The 18,048-nt window shown below is 39.0% G+C and overlaps 1 protein-coding gene across 1 annotated transcript in view; it reads right to left on the reverse strand.

Annotated features, from left to right (window-relative positions):
• Window positions 1-3,766: 3,766 nt before the first annotated feature.
• The window catches only part of LOC140458283 (cathepsin E-A-like), a 30,479-nt gene continuing 16,197 nt past the window's right edge, over window positions 3,767-18,048 (reverse strand). Inside the window, exons 5-9 of the mRNA XM_072552686.1 lie at window positions 14,987-15,186; window positions 14,130-14,252; window positions 11,384-11,525; window positions 4,094-4,192; window positions 3,767-3,973 (exon numbers count right to left, since the gene is read on the reverse strand). Of these exons, the coding sequence (XP_072408787.1) occupies window positions 3,782-3,973; window positions 4,094-4,192; window positions 11,384-11,525; window positions 14,130-14,252; window positions 14,987-15,186 (756 nt within the window). The 3' untranslated portion in view covers window positions 3,767-3,781. The remainder of the gene's footprint in view (window positions 3,974-4,093; window positions 4,193-11,383; window positions 11,526-14,129; window positions 14,253-14,986; window positions 15,187-18,048) is intronic.

Raw genomic sequence — 18,048 nt, forward strand, 5'->3', positions numbered from 1 at the left:
GCTACTCCTGACATGCCCTCCTGCACTCTCCATTGAACCAGGCTTGATAGTAATGGTTGAGTGGGGGATTTGCCAGGCCATGAGTTTACAGGTTGATTGGAGTATAATTCTCCTGCTGTTGATGGCCCACAGCACCTCCTGGATGCCGATCCTTGAGGTTCTAGATCTGCTTGAACTCTGTCCCATTTAGCATGGTGACAGTGCCACACAACTATGATGGAGGTTATTCTCAATGTGAAGGGGGGACTTTGTCTCCACAAGGACTGCGCGGTGGTCACTCTTACTGATATTATCATGAACAGATGTGTCAGCTGGCAGATTGGTAAGGATGAGGTTAAACAGGTTTAATTTTGAGACAAATGTCTTTGAAGGATTGTTTAAATTCCATCCCCTCACATCTTTCTTTAGCCTCAAGGTTCTTGCAGTATCTATGTGTGGTTCCTGGCTTGACCTTCTTTATACATAAGCCATTATTCCCTAATACCTAACCCTTCTTAGTCTCTTCCCACCAAATCACACAGAACACAAGATCGATCCCCTTTTCCTCCCCAGCCTTTATTCACTCTGACATTGGCTACTCTACCAGTACTATGCTATTCCAAGTCGAAAAGACAAATCATTACCTTTGTAAACATCAAATGCCCAGTCATTGTCAGAATGCACTTTTTTTTAGCTTTCATGCTTAATCTAAAAGAAGTAATTGGATATACTTATATACACTGTATGAATGTATGTATAATGTAAATTTGTAGATTATTATTGTTTCAGAACTCGATTGTAAAGTAGAGGTGAAAGAGTAACAAAACAGTGAATGCAAGAGAAATTTAGCAGGTTTGACAGCGTCCATCCAAAATGAAATGCTTGCAATCCCTTTAGTTGAGTAGAGATTGAACAGTTAAGATGGGTGTAATACTGTTGTTAAGAATCTGTAAAGAATATTATTGCAAAAAAAGTTGAATTTTTCTTTTCTGCTGTTTAAGATATAATCTTTCCAAATTTTCTTAAATGCAAATATAGTTTTTTTTTGCTTTTGTGTGATAAAGTTATGTTCTTTTTTAAAAGTACCCAGCAGCCTAATGTGAATATGTTCACTAATTGACCACCATGGTAGTAACCAAATTAAAAAAATAAAATGTTTGATCTATCAAACCTATTTTCACTTTGAAATCTGATTTGTCCACTGTTAAGAACAGCTGGGTTCATTACACACATGATAATATTTTGATAGCGATGTATCATAAATAATTGGCACATTTCTTGCTCCTCCACCCCAGCCCACAAATTGATCCTTTGTGTCAATTGAAGCCTCTTATTAGGCAGTGGTCATCTGTCTCCTTTGATATGCCTGGAGTTGATCCAGCTACTGGTTACACTATATCCGTAGTTGTGTTGGCTCCTTGCTCCTAAGTGATTTCTCCACATATGGTTATTCAAGTTATGACTTTATTCTGATTTACCTTATTTTCTCATTCTTTCTGGTCTGGGAACAATATCCCGTACTGTTGGCAATTCACCTGATTTCTCAATTATCAGAAATTAGCTGGTGGTGGAAGTTATAATGGCTCTTATTTTACTTGTTAATGAGATATGATCATTGCTGACAAAGCCATACTTAACTATCCTTAGAAGCTGGTGATGACCCACCTCCTTAAACCACTTCAGTCCGTGTGGTATAGGTGTACCTATAGTGCTGTTATGAATATAACTCCAGGAATTTGACCCAGCAACAATGAAAGACTGGTAATATAGTTCAGAATGATATGTGTCTTGAAGGGAAACTTGCAAAAGAACTGCTGTCCTTCTTCGAACAGAGGTAAAAGTAACTAGTTTAGAATTTGTTGTCAAAGAAGCCTTGGCAATTGCCATCTTGTAAATGGCACACAATGTGGTCACTCTGCATTGGTGTTGGAAGGATTGAATATTTAAAATGGGGAATGGGGTGCAATCAATTAAGAGGTTATTGGTATTGCAATCTCTAAGGCACCTGGAGACAATTGTTTACGCTCCTAACTTGTGCCGGGTAAATGGTGGACAGAATTTGGGGTAGCAGAAGATGGGTTACCAGCCACAGAATTTCAAGCTTCTAGCTTTCTCTCGTGTCCACAGTATTTATATGTGATTCAGTTAAATTTCTGGTCAATGCTTTGCTTTGTTCAAGAACAGGATATTCAAAGAAGGAGATGTATCGATGGTAATGCTATTAAATATCAAGCAGAGATAGTTGGGTCCTCTTCTGTTGGAAATGGTCACTACCTGGAACTTTTATGATGAAAATGTTATTTATCACTTATCAGCCCAAGCCTGAATGTTGCCCAGTCTTGCTGCATGGAGGTACAACTGGCGTCATTGTCTGAGGAGCTGCCAATTGCACTGAACACCTTCAATCATTGGTGAATATCTCCATTTCTGACCTTTTAATGAGGAGGTAGGGGGGGGGAGGTTCTCAAGGTAGGTAATTGATGAACAGCTGAAAATGGTTGGGTCTTGTGGGGTGCAGTGGTAAAGTTCCTACTTCTGGGACAGGAGACCTGGGTTCAAGTCATACTGTTCCACAGATGTGTAATAGCATCTCTGAATAGATTGATTAGAAAATAGGTGAATTTTTTTAAAAGTTATCCTAGGAGAAATAGATTTCTTGTGGGGCTGTGGTAGTCTACCTTTCTCTGAGCCAGGAGACCTGGGTTCAAGCTTGCCTGCTCTGGAGGTGTGTTGTAAACATCTGAACAGATGAATGGAAAATCTGTCCTAGGGAAAGGGGGTTCTTTTGGCACAGTGGCACTGTCTCTACCTCTGTTCAAGTGAGACCTATTCCAGATGCATATAATCTCTGGACAAGTTGATTAGAAATAACTATCCTAGGGAAAGGAAGAGTCTTTTGGTGTAATGGTAGTGTCCTACCTCTGATCCTGAAAGTCAACCCGCCCCAGAGGTGCTCAATAACATTTCTGAACAGGTTACAAAATATAAATATCCGAGTGGACTCCTAAGATATTGTCTTGCCAGTGATGACCTCCAACAATCATGACCATCTGATCCATTTTCTCTGTTGAGAGTTACGACTTCAGCAATGGAGAATGTTCTTATTAAAAACTATAACTCTCAACCCACCTCTTGAATTTAGCGTATTTGTCTGTGTTTGGAGCAAGGCTGTAATGTAATCCAGGGTCAGATGGTACTAGCTAAACCCAAACTAAAGGTCTTTGGCAAGTTGATGCTAGATAACTGCTCCTCATAGCACTGTCAATTGCACCTTCCATCACTGTCTAATAATTGAACAATTAAATAAGAATCATGGAATAATGAGTCTATAAATGGCTGGATTGGATTTGGCTTACCTTCATGTGGATTGGACATAACTGGGCAATTTCTACATTGTGGGATAGATTCCAATTTGTGGCTTTATCCTAACAACTTGGCTAGCTCCGTAGCACAAATCTTCAGTACTAAAGCCAGAATGTTATCAATCTTTGTGGTCTTTATTGTGTCCAGTTCCTTGTGAAATTGTTTGGACTGACATCTTGGATGTTTGGGATCTCAGGAGGAGACCATCTGTTGGCCATTTCTGCTGGAAGATGTTGCAAATACTTCCACCTTTCCGTTTGCATTTATGCTGTGGAATGTAGTCTCTGTAGGCCTGAGAGTTTATATTGATTATTTTTATTTTGGTAAAACTGAGTACAAATTTTTCATTTGAAAAATGCTATGAAATATTGCTTTGTACCATTCAACCATTAAAGACAATTTTACTGATAATAAATAGGTACAGTTCACTTCTGATATTTCAATCCGCTGCACTCTCTCCACTGTTCACTGCATGACGAGTTTTAGCAAATCCCACTTTATTATGTTCACGGTCAAAAATGGTGTAGACTTTTGCAAGGAAAACATCTCCCAGAATCCAAAGAGGTCCTTTAGAAGAGTACATATTTATTGCCTGGAATCCATAAAGGCACACTTCCTGTTCATCGTGAAACTTGAGAAGAACAAAAAAGACATATTTTAATGTCACAAGAAACTGCACACTTTTTATTTATAGTAACGTGTTATAGTAATATTCTCTAACCAAAATAAATAATCCAGTTGAAAGGGATACCTTTTTAATATAGTCTTCTGCTTCCAATGTATATTCCACATCTTTAATAGTGAAAGTCATGCTTGGCAGCTGGGGAATTTTTCTGCATTCTACCTTAAGCTAACAATTTAGAAACAAATATACATGTGTGAAAATATACATTTGAAACATTTTAAAATTACTTTACTTAGGAATGGGCTTCTCTTTTTATATATTGTTTTATTTAAGTACAAAATGGATATAAAATACAATCCTGTCTAAAATTGTTGAAACATTGTGAAACAGATTAGGCTGCTAGCTTTGCTTGTAGTTACCCCAAGTTATTCAAAAGAACAAAACTTTGGTAATATCCAAGTTGTTGGAGGAAGTATTAAAGGCAATCACCGGGACAGAGAAGGACTATTGGGGAAGGTCATTTTAGCGACTGGATAGAAGGGTCATATTTCATCAACATAATTGGATTTTATGTTCAAGTTACAAAGTTGGTAGTATTCTGAAGGTAGAGAAGTGTACTGTACCTTTTAAGAGAGTGAAGGACTTAGCAAGCACTCAGACTGCTGGAGAATTTATAATATAACATTTGGTCCAGCAGCTAGCACTAGCTGAGTTGCTATAAGACAAAATTAAATTTGAATTTGGCCAATCAATTTAAATTATACCCCAAAATACTAACCTCCAATCAAGTTTGAATTTAATATATTGACAATATTAAAAGCCAATGAAACAATCTGATACTTTGGGGGATAAGACCAGGAAAACTTGAACAGTTGAGGGAAGAACTGTCAAGCCACCAACATCTGCAGACTTCCCGTGGAATGGCTCTCTTAAAGATACTTTTATCTAACAATGACCTGTGAGACAGAAATCCCCAACAAGAAGAAAAGAAGACAGAGGAAGATACAAAGAGAAGATTCAACAGCTGGCTGATTTTGAAATTTGAATTTTCTGGTAAATATTAATTGGGGGTTTTATCAGACTAGTATTGTAGAGCGGAGGTAGAATATAGGTGAGACAAAGGAGTTGTAGATAATTGTTAATTAATTATTCTCTGTTAGATTTTTTAAAAAGTTGTTAGTTTTTACTTTAAATAGTGACTTTTCAAATAGTTCTTTGCCTCTTGATTTTTAACAGATTACAAAATGGGTTAAATAATTTCTGTGTTGCAGGCTTAAATTAGCAAGGGGGGGCGGGGTTTACCCATATCCTAACAGTAGATATTGGGAGTCAGATCAACATTATGTATTCTGATTTTCAAAGCCTTTTGACAAAGCTTCACATGATAGATTACTAAATGAGAATCAGTCCTGTGAAACTGATTGGCAGATTATTTTGCTGGGTATGAAACTAGGTGCTCTCTTGTGAACAGAAGAGCTCCTACTGGACATGGAGAAAGTGAGGACTTCAGATGGCCTGGCCATTAGTAGAATCTGGGATAAGTTATTCTCAACAATCTGGGATGAACATGTCTAGAGAGAACTGGATGCAATGGTTATGTTTATAGGACTTGAGGTGAAAATAATTTTGGCAAGCAAATTTAGATATAATATCTACATTTTATATATCTATGTAGGAAGAACTCCAGGAATGTCTCTACAGATTAAGGTCGCTTTTGCACAAATTTTCTGATAGGAGAAGGACCTCGGGTTATAATCCATAGGACATTGATGGTCCACAATTAGTGCTGCAAGCTTAGTACAAAAATAAGCAAGAATTATTGCTAAAACATTCCTTGGGGAGGACAAGGGTGTTTAAGAGAAATGGTAGTTTTACTTTAGAGAAGCATAAACTTCATGAAGACCTGATTAAGATCTTTAAAACAATGAAAAGAATAAGTACAATCCAAAAGCTAGATAGATTAGGATAATAGAAATATGTGTCTTAAGTACAAGTAAGTTAGATGTGAGAAAACTTTTCTTTACCATAGAAGTCTGAATTAAGTTATTGCCCTGAACAATAATGGACAATTTGTTGCTATCACTAAGCAGGTTCTTATGAGAAGTAAGCTTATCTACCTATAAGAATGAAGGTGGATCACTGATACTCAGCCAGCATAGCCTTCCATAGCTAAATTGATTACCATCAGGAGGTGTATACAAGAAGTTTTTTCCAGAGATTTATTTAAACTGTCCCATGATTTCTTTATCTCTCACTTTCTCCCAGGAGAGTGTGAGCCTTATATGTGGGTGGATGGGAAGGGAGGGAGGGGAAGAAATTACATCATGCCTTAATAAGGCAGGTTGAATGAATCAGCTGGTCTTTAAACATGCTTTTTTTGCATTTTTTTAACATCATAAATTATCTGTTCAAATGTGAGCAAACATTATGAAATTTTTAATGCAATCCACTGACATTGCAGGAACTTCAGTTGAATGAAATAGTTTGACTTTTCCCATTTTATGTAGTTGTCTAAACAGAAACAATGCAGAGGACTATGATCAAGAGTTGCATTATATTAAAGAAGCAAAAAACTTAAAAATCAATTGACAGACTATAACTGCAGAAATAAATTAACTCAGCTAAGTTATGCTTTCCTTTATTGGTCAGAGTATTGAGTACAGGAGTTGGGAGGTCATGTTGCGGCTGTACAGGACATTGGTTAGGCCACTGTTGGAATATTGCATGCAATTCTGGTCTCCTTCCTATCGGAAAGATATTGTGAAACTTGAAAGGGTTCAGAAAAGATTTACAAGGATGTTGCCAAGGTTGGAGGATCTGAGCTACAGGGAGAGGCTGAACAGGCTGGGGCTGTTTTCCCTTGAGTGTCGGAGGCTGAAGGGTGACCTTATAGAGGTTTACAAAATTATGAGGGGCATGGATAGGATAAATAGGCAAAGTCTTTTCCCTGGGGTCGGGGAGTCCACAACTAGAGGGCATAGGTTTAGGGTGAGAGGGAAAAGATATAAAAGAGACCTAAGGGGCAACTTTTTCACGCAGAGGGTGGTCCATGTATGGATTGAGCTGCCAGAGGATGTGGTGGAGACTGGTACAATTGCAACATTTAAGAGGCATTTGGATAGATATATGAATAGGAAGGGTTTGGAGGGATATGGGCCGGGTGCTGGCAGGTGGGACTAGATTGGGTTGGGATATCTGGCCGGCATGGACGGGTTGGACCGAAGGGTCTGTTTCCATGCTGTACATTTCTATGACTCTATGACTCTAAGTGTTTTCCATTTGTATGTCTCTGTTTCACAAACTGCAGTTTACTCTTTCATAGATTCAGAAGAAAAGCCAATTTCACTTTGTTAATGAAAACAAAAGATCATTCATGGAAGGTGTCTGACCTGCTGTGATCTCCAGCACTTTCTGTTTTCAGTACAAATTCCAGTAGTAATTTGCTCCTGCTTCTTTTTGTTAATATTTGGCATTGCCATAAGTAGTCTGATATATCTTAAGTATTTTATACAGAAGTGCAATAAGACCATAAGACCATAAGACATAGGAGTGGAAGTAAGGCCATTCGGCCCATCGAGTCCACTCCGCCATTCAATCATGGCTGATGCGCATTTCAGCTCCACTTGCCAGCGTTCTCCCCGTAGCCCTTAATTCCTCTAGACAACAAGAACCTATCAATCTCGGCCTTGAAGACATTTAGCGTCCCGGCTTCCACTGCACTCCGTGGCAATGAATTCCACAGGCCCACCACTCTCTGGCTGAAGAAATGTCTCCGCATTTCCGTTCTGAAATGACCCCCTCTAATTCTAAGGCTGTGTCCACGGGTCCTAGTCTCCTCGCCTAACAGAAACAATTTTCTAGCATCCACCTTTTCAAAGCCATGTATTATTTTGTACGTCTCTATTAGATCTCCCCTTAATCTTCTAAACTCCAACGAATACAATCCCAGTATCCTCAGCCGTTCCTCAAATGCTAGACCTGTCATTCCAGGGATCATCCGTGTGAATCTCCGCTGGACACGTTCCAGTGCCAGTATGTCCTTCCTGAGGTGTGGGGACCAAAACTGGACACAGTACTCCAAATGGGGCCTAACCAGAGCTTTATAAAGTCTTAGTAGTACATCTCTGCTTTTATATTCCAACCCTCTTGAGATAAGAGACAACATTGCATTCGCTTTCTTAATCACAGACTCAACCTGCATGTTTACCTTTAGAGAATCCTCGACTAGCACTCCCAGATCCCTTTGTGCTTTGGCTTTATTAAGTTTCTCACCATTTAGAAAGTAGTCCATTCCTATATTCTTTTTGCCAAAGTGCAAGACCTCGCACTTGCTCACGTTAAATTCCATCAGCCATTTCCTGGACCACTCTCCCAACCTGTCTAGATCCTTCTGTAGCCTCCCCACTTCCTCAGTACTACCTGCCTGTCTACCTAACTTTGTATCATCGGCAAACTTCGCTAGAATGCCCCCGGTTCCCTCATCCAAATCATTAATATATAATGCGAACAGCTGTGGCCCCAGCACCGAACCCTGCGGGACACCGCTCGTCACCGGCTGCCATTCTGAAAAAGAACCTTTTATCCCAACTCTCTGCCTTCTGTTAGATAGCCAATCCTCAATCCATCCCAGCAGCTCACCTCGAACACCATGGGCCCTCACCTTGCTCAGCAGCCTCCCGTGTGGCACCTTATCAAAGGCCTTTTGAAAGTCCAGATAGACCACATCCACTGGGTTTCCCTGGTCTAACCTACTTGTTACCTCTTCAAAAAATTCCAACAGGTTTGTCAGGCATGACCTCCCTTTACTAAATCCATGTTGACTTGTTCTAATCAGACTCTGCTCTTCCAAGAATTTAGAAACCTTATCCTTAATGATGGATTCTAGAATTTTACCAACAACCGAGGTTAAGCTGATTGGCCTATAATTTTCCATCTTTTGCCTGGATCCTTTCTTGAACAAGGGGGTTACTATAGCCATCTTCCAATCATCCGGGACCTTTCCTGACTCCAGTGACTCTTGAAAGATCTCAACCAATGCCTCTGCTATTTCCTCAGCAACCTCTCTCAGAACTCTAGGGTGTATCCCATCGGGGCCAGGAGATTTATCAATTTTAAGACTTTTTAACTTTTCTAGCACTATCTCTTTCGTAATGGCAACCATACTCAACTCAGCCCCGTGACACCCTTTAATTTTTGGGATATTACTCATGTCTTCCACTGTGAAAACTGACACAAAGTACTTGTTAAGTTCTCCTGCTATTTCCTTATCTCCCATCACTAGGCTCCCTGCATCAGTTTGAAGTGGCCCAATGTCTACTTTTGCCTGTCATTTGTTTCTTATGTACTGAAAGAAACTTTTACTATTATTTCTAATATTATTGGCTAGCCTACCTTCATATTTGATCCTCTCATTTCTTATTACACTCTTTGTTATCCTCTGTTGGCTTTTGTATCCTTCCCAATCTTCTGATTTCCCACTGTTCTTAGCCACTTTATAGGATCTCTCTTTTTCTTTAATACATTTCCTGACTTCCTTTGTCAGCCAAGGTTGTCTAATCCCTCCCCGGTTAATCTTTCTTTTCTTGGGAATGAACCTCTGTACAGTGTCCTCAATTATCCCTACAAACTCCTGCCATTTTTGCTCTACTGTCTTCCCGGTTAGCCTCTGCTTCCAGTCTATTTTAGTCAGTTCCTCTCTCATGCCCTCATAATTACCTTTATTCAACTGTAACACCATTACATCAGATTTTGCCTTCTCCCTTTCAAACTCCAGACTGAACTCTACCATATTATGGTCGCTACTTCCTAAGGGTTCCCTTACTTTAAGATCTTTTATAGAGTCTGGTTCATTGCAAAGCACTAGGTCCAGAATAGCCTGCTCTCTTGTGGGCTCCATGACAAGCTGTTCCAAAAAGCCATCCTGTAAGCATTCCATGAATTCCCTTTCTTTAGATCCACTAGCAACATTATTTACCCAGTCCACCTGCATATTGAAGTCACCCATGATCAATGTAACCTTGCCTTTCTGACATGCCTTCTCTATTTCCCGGTACATGTTGCGTCCCTGGTCCTGACCACTGTTAGGAGGTCTGTACACAACTCCAATTATGGTTTTTTTGCCTTTGTGGTTCCTCAATTCCACCCACACAGACTCCACATCATCCGACGCTATGTCATTCAATACCATAGATTTAATTTTGTTCTTAACTAACAAGGCAACCCCACCCCCTCTGCCCACCTCTCTGTCTTTTCGATAAGTTGAAAAACCATGGAGGTTTAACTGCCAGTCCTGACCCCCCTGTAACCAAGTCTCTGTGATGCCTACTACATCATAATCATTCACTATTATCTGTGCCATTAATTCATCGGTTAATATCAGTTGGTTTGATAACTACTGAAACTGGCTAAACTTTGAAAAATGATGAATAGTTAATTCTATTATTAAAAAAAGTCACTCAAATTGTGGAGGTGCCACAGTGATTCCATTGAGAACCCCATGAACCATAATCCCAGAAACAAGAAATGATTTTGTAACTACTGTCACAACCTAATTTTAAATCTCCAAAATGTTTTAATGACAAAAGTTAACTGTGTAGATAAATATTCAAGTTGTATTTCAAAAATATGATTGCTATCTATTTGTAGAATATCAGGACCCAGATTTTCTGATGCTCAGATGGTTAGTTCTGCAGTGTAGCTGAAAGCTCTCCTTTTTACACCCTCTAACCCCAATAGCACCCCCCACAACCAGGGCCGAACAGACTTCCTCAATCCCTGGATCTGACAACTTACCCCACCACCACGCCCAATACCCCCTCCTCCTTACCAGACCTTCACACCTCTTCACAAAACATGATACTTCCGTCCAATCTGACATACCCTAAACACATCACTTACCTGGTACACTTCTCAGCTTGTACCCAGGCACCTTATCCATCTGGCACTTTACCTACCTGTTAGTTGCCATTCTGCCCACATGATGCCCTTACCCACCTGGCTCCCTAACCTTGTACTTACATTATATACTTACTCTTTCACAGGAGCTTTCAAAGTGGCTGCCAGTGCTGCTGGATATTTAATCACAGAGCATAGCAATTAATGCCATGAAAAAGGAGGTGTGGCTTGAATGAGCTGTTAGATTTAAAGTACATTCCCCATTTCTGCAGGAGCTGTAACCAGAATCTCCTTCCTGAAATGTGGAGCTCTTTCTTAATGAAAGAAATTAGCAGAAGAGTGGCAATCTGAATGTAATTGCCACGCTTGGAAAATCCATTCTTTTATGTTTCAAACATCACTTAAGTTATGTGTTGATTTGCCTGAACAATTAGAATTCAGCATGAAACACTACACATTTCTGTTTCTTATAAAATGAAACAGATATGATCAATTCTACAAACATCAAGTTAAAATACATACCTCTCCCCGGCCAAGCTGAAATTCTTTATAATTAGGAAACATAGTTCTTATTGAGCTCGGAGGACCGGCTATCAAAGACGTTCCAGTGTCAACTATTGCAGAACACCCATTCTGACAGATGGTAATCTTATTATATTCTATTCTGGATAGAAAGCATTGCAAAATGTAAGTAATCCCTGAACCATAGGCACAATATATGTAGACCTATATTTGATCAACATACTGGTAATTCAGATACAGACTTTGATCTCAGATAACAGATTGATACTTTGATGAATCATAGAGCTGAATTTTAACTCCCAGTAATGGACAACTTGGCATCATGTCAGTTAAAATTCACAAAATCAGAAATAGAAACCCATGCCAAAATTATCACTTCTGGTTTTAATGAGGGGAGAACAAGGACCATGAGACCAATTTTTCAAATATTATAATGAGGCTTTCTGCCTTCATTTTAACAGTCTGTCTATTTTTTTAATTGTGTCAGCCATGTTTCCCAAGCCTCAGGAAACCCAGTCGGCAAAATGAGGTAAATACCTTTACAACATTTCTTGTGGGCCCAGGTGGAATAGAATTGTTTTCATGAGGCCCTACAAGCCAGCCAGTGAACCCCTACCCTACGATCTATCTCTTCTTCTTCCATCCAAATCATCAGACCTCCCTTTTGATCACAATTGGACCATCACCCCCTCCCTGCAATGGGGATATGTCCCCACCACCTCAAACAGGGCAGTCATAACCACATCCCACAGAAATTGTGATTCAGAACTCCAAACTGTAAGGCACTCTTTAAATCCACTCTTCTGTGTTTTCCAAACTCAAAACAATTCCTGTGTATAGAAAATGTATCCTGACAAAATCTAGGCCAATCTGATCAAACAACTCCACGCTATGCACAGAGCCTGGAGGTAAGGGTTTAATTATGGGGAAGAAATTGTCCAGATCAAAATTATTGCATTTGTTGGGGCAAAGTATAAAGAGATGAAAGAATAAATGAAACATTTGGCTTCAATGATTTAGCTCTCTCACCAAACATGTCTACATTTGTATCATTAATTCTTCATTTAGGATGGATAGAATTGAAGGAGTTTGCAACTGCATTCATTCTCAGGAAAATGTTCCTGTTGCGGTAGGCATACCCAAGCTTCTGTGTAAAAAACATCTTAACTCATATTTTACCTCACACTCCCTCACTTCAAATTTTCTGAAGTAAAGGTTATCAAAAATAAATCTCCATCTCTGGTAATTATGATTTTTAAAAATTAATTCACAGGCTGCCTGCATCACTGCATGGCAAGGCCATTGTTCAATGCCAATTTCTAATTGCCTTTGGGAAAGTGGTGCTATGGACCTGTTTGAACATTTAAGCAGTTAAGAGTTACTCATCTTGTTGTGGCTATGGACTCACACATAAGTCACACCGGGGGGATTTCCCTCCTTAAAAACATTAGTGAACCAGATGAGCTTTCATGACAGTCTAGCAGTTTCATGATTGCCATTTCTGATGCTATTCCCCAGCTGCTGTTTGATTTCATGTCTCTGTCTCATTAGTCCAGACCTCTTATAACATAAGCATTATAATACAATACCCTTATGCTGAATAATATCAGAACAGCCACTCTATTTGCCATTGAAAAGGATGTACTAGAAGCGGGAATGATTGATCTAACTAGGATTCACTGTTGGCTCCTGATTACAATTATATAAATTGTTATAAACCAGGCTAGGCCCCTCAAACGTTTCAAGAAAGTAGCCCAGACTGTAATTTTGCTGGTTGTTTTAAGCAGGCGTGAAGTGGATATTCCAGGAGTGATGCAGCTGGCCCAACCTCTTAGTTTTAAACAAAACATAATTTATTTTCAAGTTTACTGAATGAAACACTAACAAAGAGAACAGAATATAGAATAAATCAATCTATCTGAAAACCCAACAGACTATCCCAACTTAATGATGCTGTTCCAAATATCTACAACAATCCCCATAAACACCCCTTGGCAAAAAAAGGTATAATCAAACACAGGGTCTGACAGAAGAGATACCAGAGAGAGAGAGAAATGGCAGAGAGATTCAGCATGAACACCTTCTTCCATGGAGCTGTTTCATTTTACCAGCAGCCTCAAAACTGACTGACTGCTTGCTCTGATCAGCCAGACGGCTAAAACCCAAAACAAAACAAACCAAACCAGAGGAAAATTCAGCTGGCAGAACTGGCCACTCCCCTTTCATTGTATAAGTGTTCTTTTTAACTTCGAAACTTCTTCAAGTAAATCAAGCCAGCCAAAAAACTAAGGACAACACAGCCTTGTTAAAGGAGCAGCATCGTCTCAAAATAATCTTAAATTTGCATAACTTAACTGATTATAAAGGTTAACCAGCCTTCCTTAACAAAAATATTTCTGATTGGTTTCATATGATGATAACCCCAGAGATAGTCACTGTAGCCACAGAGAATTGATATCTCAATAGGGAGCAAGAGAGACAGAGGTGTTATTGATACTAAATTTAATCTGAGGGTCACCATACCTCTGGAAAGGGGCATGGTTGAGAAGGTGGGGTCTTCATGATGACTTCAGCCAGGTTTGAGAATTGAACCTATATTGTTCATAGCACTTTACAAATCAGCCAACTGCCCCCTCCACATGTTTCATACATCAATATGTATCAAGTCAATAATTGCACACTGCTCACTGTAGTAGTACATTTCAGGGAGTTTACAGATGCTTTATAGTAATATTTTCACACTCACTTTTGCACTTCAATTTCCCAGTAAGCCTGTTGTGAGACAGGGACCCAATTAATTCGGCCTGTGTAATGTGATTGGTCAATGCCTCCGAGGATCAATTCACCACCATTTTCACTGTCTATTTCTCTAGGAGTACAAAAACATGCTTAGTGTAGAAATGAAAAAAGGCTTCATGTTAAAAACAAAACCTGCAGAATTTTTATATTAACAAGAATGCTCATTTAACTTGCATATTTGTTTCAGAAACTTGTGCTTGTATTATTTTGTGGCCCTTTTTATAAATCTGCCTCAACACACAATTATTTAGTTTAAATTAAAATTAAGAGTGTAGTTGGCATTTATATGCTCCATTTGTGATATTACCATGACTGGCTGGAAAGATAGGATTGATTTGTGGAAACTTGCTTCTGTAGAAATTTAAGGTTTCTGTTTGAAGAAGAGGTGGCCTAGGACTGGGGGAATAGTGTGGTTGCCAAAAAAACAGCATTATATCCCTACAAGTTTCTCAAGAGAAAAATGTCATTATTTAATTTGACAGAATTTGTTCCCTTGCAGAGGTGCCTAAGATCATGGGGTCTGTAAGAACATTCTTATCAAATTATATTGATTCCTCTTTTGGATGTTTTTCTGCATGTTCAACATCGCAATACAAAAGTGCATTTCGTATTGCCTGCTGTTAAATGTCTTCATTATCAGACAATGTTTGTGCTTGTTGTGGGCACATGCAAATACATATTCCATTTGTCATTTACAGAAAGCATTAAGAATAGCCATACACATTTTTGCTTATTTTCTTTAAGGTGTAGATAATTGCATTATAAACACCATTTGATTTAATATAATAGAGATGTAAAACAAACCTGTTTATTAGGATGGAAAACATGGGTTTATCCAACAGTCTCTGGTTTATCATTCTGTCAAACACGGGAATGGCATCACCTTCAGCTAAAGACGGATATCCTAAACCTAAAATACCATCAAAATGTGCTACAGTAAATGTCGAACCTGGCTCATAGATAGATTCCCCAAATTCTTGTCCATTTATGGTAATGTTTCCAATCTATGAAAAATGAAGAAGAATTATGGGTGGGCATTTAGAAGTCTGAAATCCACCTAAAGCAATGAACTGAACCCTGAAAACTGACAGGCATATTCACCTTCCAGCCATTTACACAAAATATTTATCTTATTTCACGTGTTGTTGGGTCTAAAATAAATAGTCTGCATATCACAGTATCTATGTAATAGTTCAAAGTAACTACTATACTCAAAACAAGACTAAAATATAATGCTTTAGTGAAGTTAATGCAAATGCTGTCTTGGTATTTATTCCATTAGCCTTCATACAGTTTTGAACTGATAAACAGAATACTATTCAGACTCTACACAAAATACATGGCAGCCACATTTTTAAGTAGAAAGAGATACTATACAATGTTGCAATCATCGTGGGGAATAGACTCAAAGTATATGAGTCTTAAAAGCAATTAATTGAACAGGAAAATAATGTAGATTAACTACAATGAAAAATTAAATACATTCGGTAGAGTCATAGAGTCATACAGCACGGAAACAGACCCTTCTGTCCAACTTGTCCACATCAACCATAAATTCAAACTAAACTAGTCTCACCTGCCTGCGTTTGGCCCATATCTTCCATACACTTCTTATTCATGGACTTAGCTAAATGTCTTTTAAATGTTGCAAATGTACCTACACCTACCACTTCCTCTGGAAGCTCATTTCACACATGAACCACACTGTGTAAACAAAAACTACCCCTTTTTTCTAAATCCTTTTAGTCTCACCTTGAAAATACACCTTCCAGTCTTAAAATTCCCCACCATAGGGGAAAAACACCTGCCATTCACCTTATCTGTACCCTTCACGATTTTATAAACCTCAATAGGTCACCCTTCAACCTCCTGCGCTCCAGTGAAAAAGGTTCCAGCACATCCAGCGTCTCCTTATGACACAAACTGTCCATTCCCAGCAACATCCTGGTAAATCTTTTCTGAGCCCTCTCCAAATTAATAATATCCTTCCTATAACAGGGCGATCAGAATATTCCAGAAGAGGCCTCACCAATGTCTTGTACAACCTCAACATAACATCCCAACTCCTATACTCAAAGATTAGATTAGACTACCTACTGTGTGGAAACTGGCCCTTTGGCCCAACAAGTCAACACCAACCCTCCGAAGGGTAACCCACCCTCTGACTAATGTACTTAACACTATGGAGGAATCCGGAGCACCCAGAGGAAACCCACGTAGACATGAGGAGAATGTGCCAACTCCACACAGACAGTTGCCCGAGGCTGAAATCAAACCTGGGTCCCTGGTGCTGTGAGGCAGCAGTGCTAACCACTGAGCCACCATGCCTCCCTAGGTCTGAGCAATGAAGACAAACATGCTAAACACCTTCTTAACCATCTTATCTATATGTGATGCAAACTTCAAAGAATATGTACCTCAACCCTTAGATATCTCTGTTCTACAACACTATACAAGGTCTTACTTTTAATTGTATTAGTCCTGCCCTTGTTTGTTTTACCAAAATACAATTTCTCATATTTATCCAAATTAATCTCCATCTGCCAGTCTTTAGCCCATTGACCCAAGTGATCAAGATCTCCTTGTAATCTTAGAAAACTTTCTTCACTGTCCATTGTACCACCAATTTTGGTGTCATCCATAAACTTACTAATCATGTCTTCTATGTTCTCATCTAAATCATTTATATAAATGACAAACAAAAGTGGACACAGCACTGTTCCTTGGGAACACCAAGCCTCCAGTCCAAAAAAACAACTTTCCACCATCACCCTCTGTCACCTGCCTTTAAGCCAAGTTTGATACAATTGGCAAGCATTCTCTGAATCCTATGTGGAGCTAAGACAACTAAGTAATATGTGAGAAAGGAAAGTATACATAGGAAAAGCAGAGAAACAGAAAACTACGGGTAATAAATGAATTGAATGAAATTGAATCAGAGGAATAAAAGAGAGAATAAAATTAAATTAGCAAGAACTTATAGAGTCATAGAGTCATAGAGATGTACAGCATGGAAACAGACCCTTTGGTCCAACCTGCCCATGCTGACCAGATATTCTTAAATTAATCTAAATCCCATTTGCAAGCATCTACCCCGTATCCCTCCAAACCCTTCCTATTCATATACCCATCCGAATGCCTTTTAAATCTTGCAATTGTACCAGCCTTCACCACTTCCTCTGGCAGCTCATTCTATACACATACCACCCTCTGTGTGAAAAAGTTTCCCCTTAGGTCTCTTTTGTATCTTTCCCCTCTCACCCTAAATCTATGCCCTCTAATGGGACAGGAAAAATTTCTGCTGTAACAGATGTTCCTTTTTTGAGGTATTTTAGGTGTTGGAGGTGATTTCCTCAAATTCCAGGGGCAGCAATTATTGTTTTATATGCCATTGCATTGTTTCGGAACTTTGGAAAGAAAAATGTCAAAACAACATCCCTTATAAAAGGGAGAAAAACAGTCAAAGGAAGCACATGGTGAGGACAGTGCAGGAGGGAGAGAGAAAGAACTTCTTAAAACTCATGGAGAAATGTATTGCTATGAACCAGCATCAATTTCATTCTGCTGAGTTTATATGTTAATTTTCTTCACTATCATGCAGTACAGCACTGAACATATTTGAAGCATTATAAAATTGATTACAACTCTCAGCAGGCCAGGTAGCATCTGTGGAGGGAGAAATAGAGCTGATATTTCAAGTCTAATATGACTTCTTCTCAACATTTCTGAAAGAGTCATACTGAGCTCAAAATGTTAACTGCCTCTCTCTCTCTCTCTCCACAGTTCCTGCCAGACTTGTTTAGTTTCACCAGCATGTTCTGTGATTGTTTGAGATTTCCAGTGTCTGCACTATTTTATTTCTATTA

This window comes from Chiloscyllium punctatum, chromosome 32, assembly GCF_047496795.1.
Source record: "Chiloscyllium punctatum isolate Juve2018m chromosome 32, sChiPun1.3, whole genome shotgun sequence".
Classification (NCBI taxonomy): domain Eukaryota; kingdom Metazoa; phylum Chordata; class Chondrichthyes; order Orectolobiformes; family Hemiscylliidae; genus Chiloscyllium; species Chiloscyllium punctatum.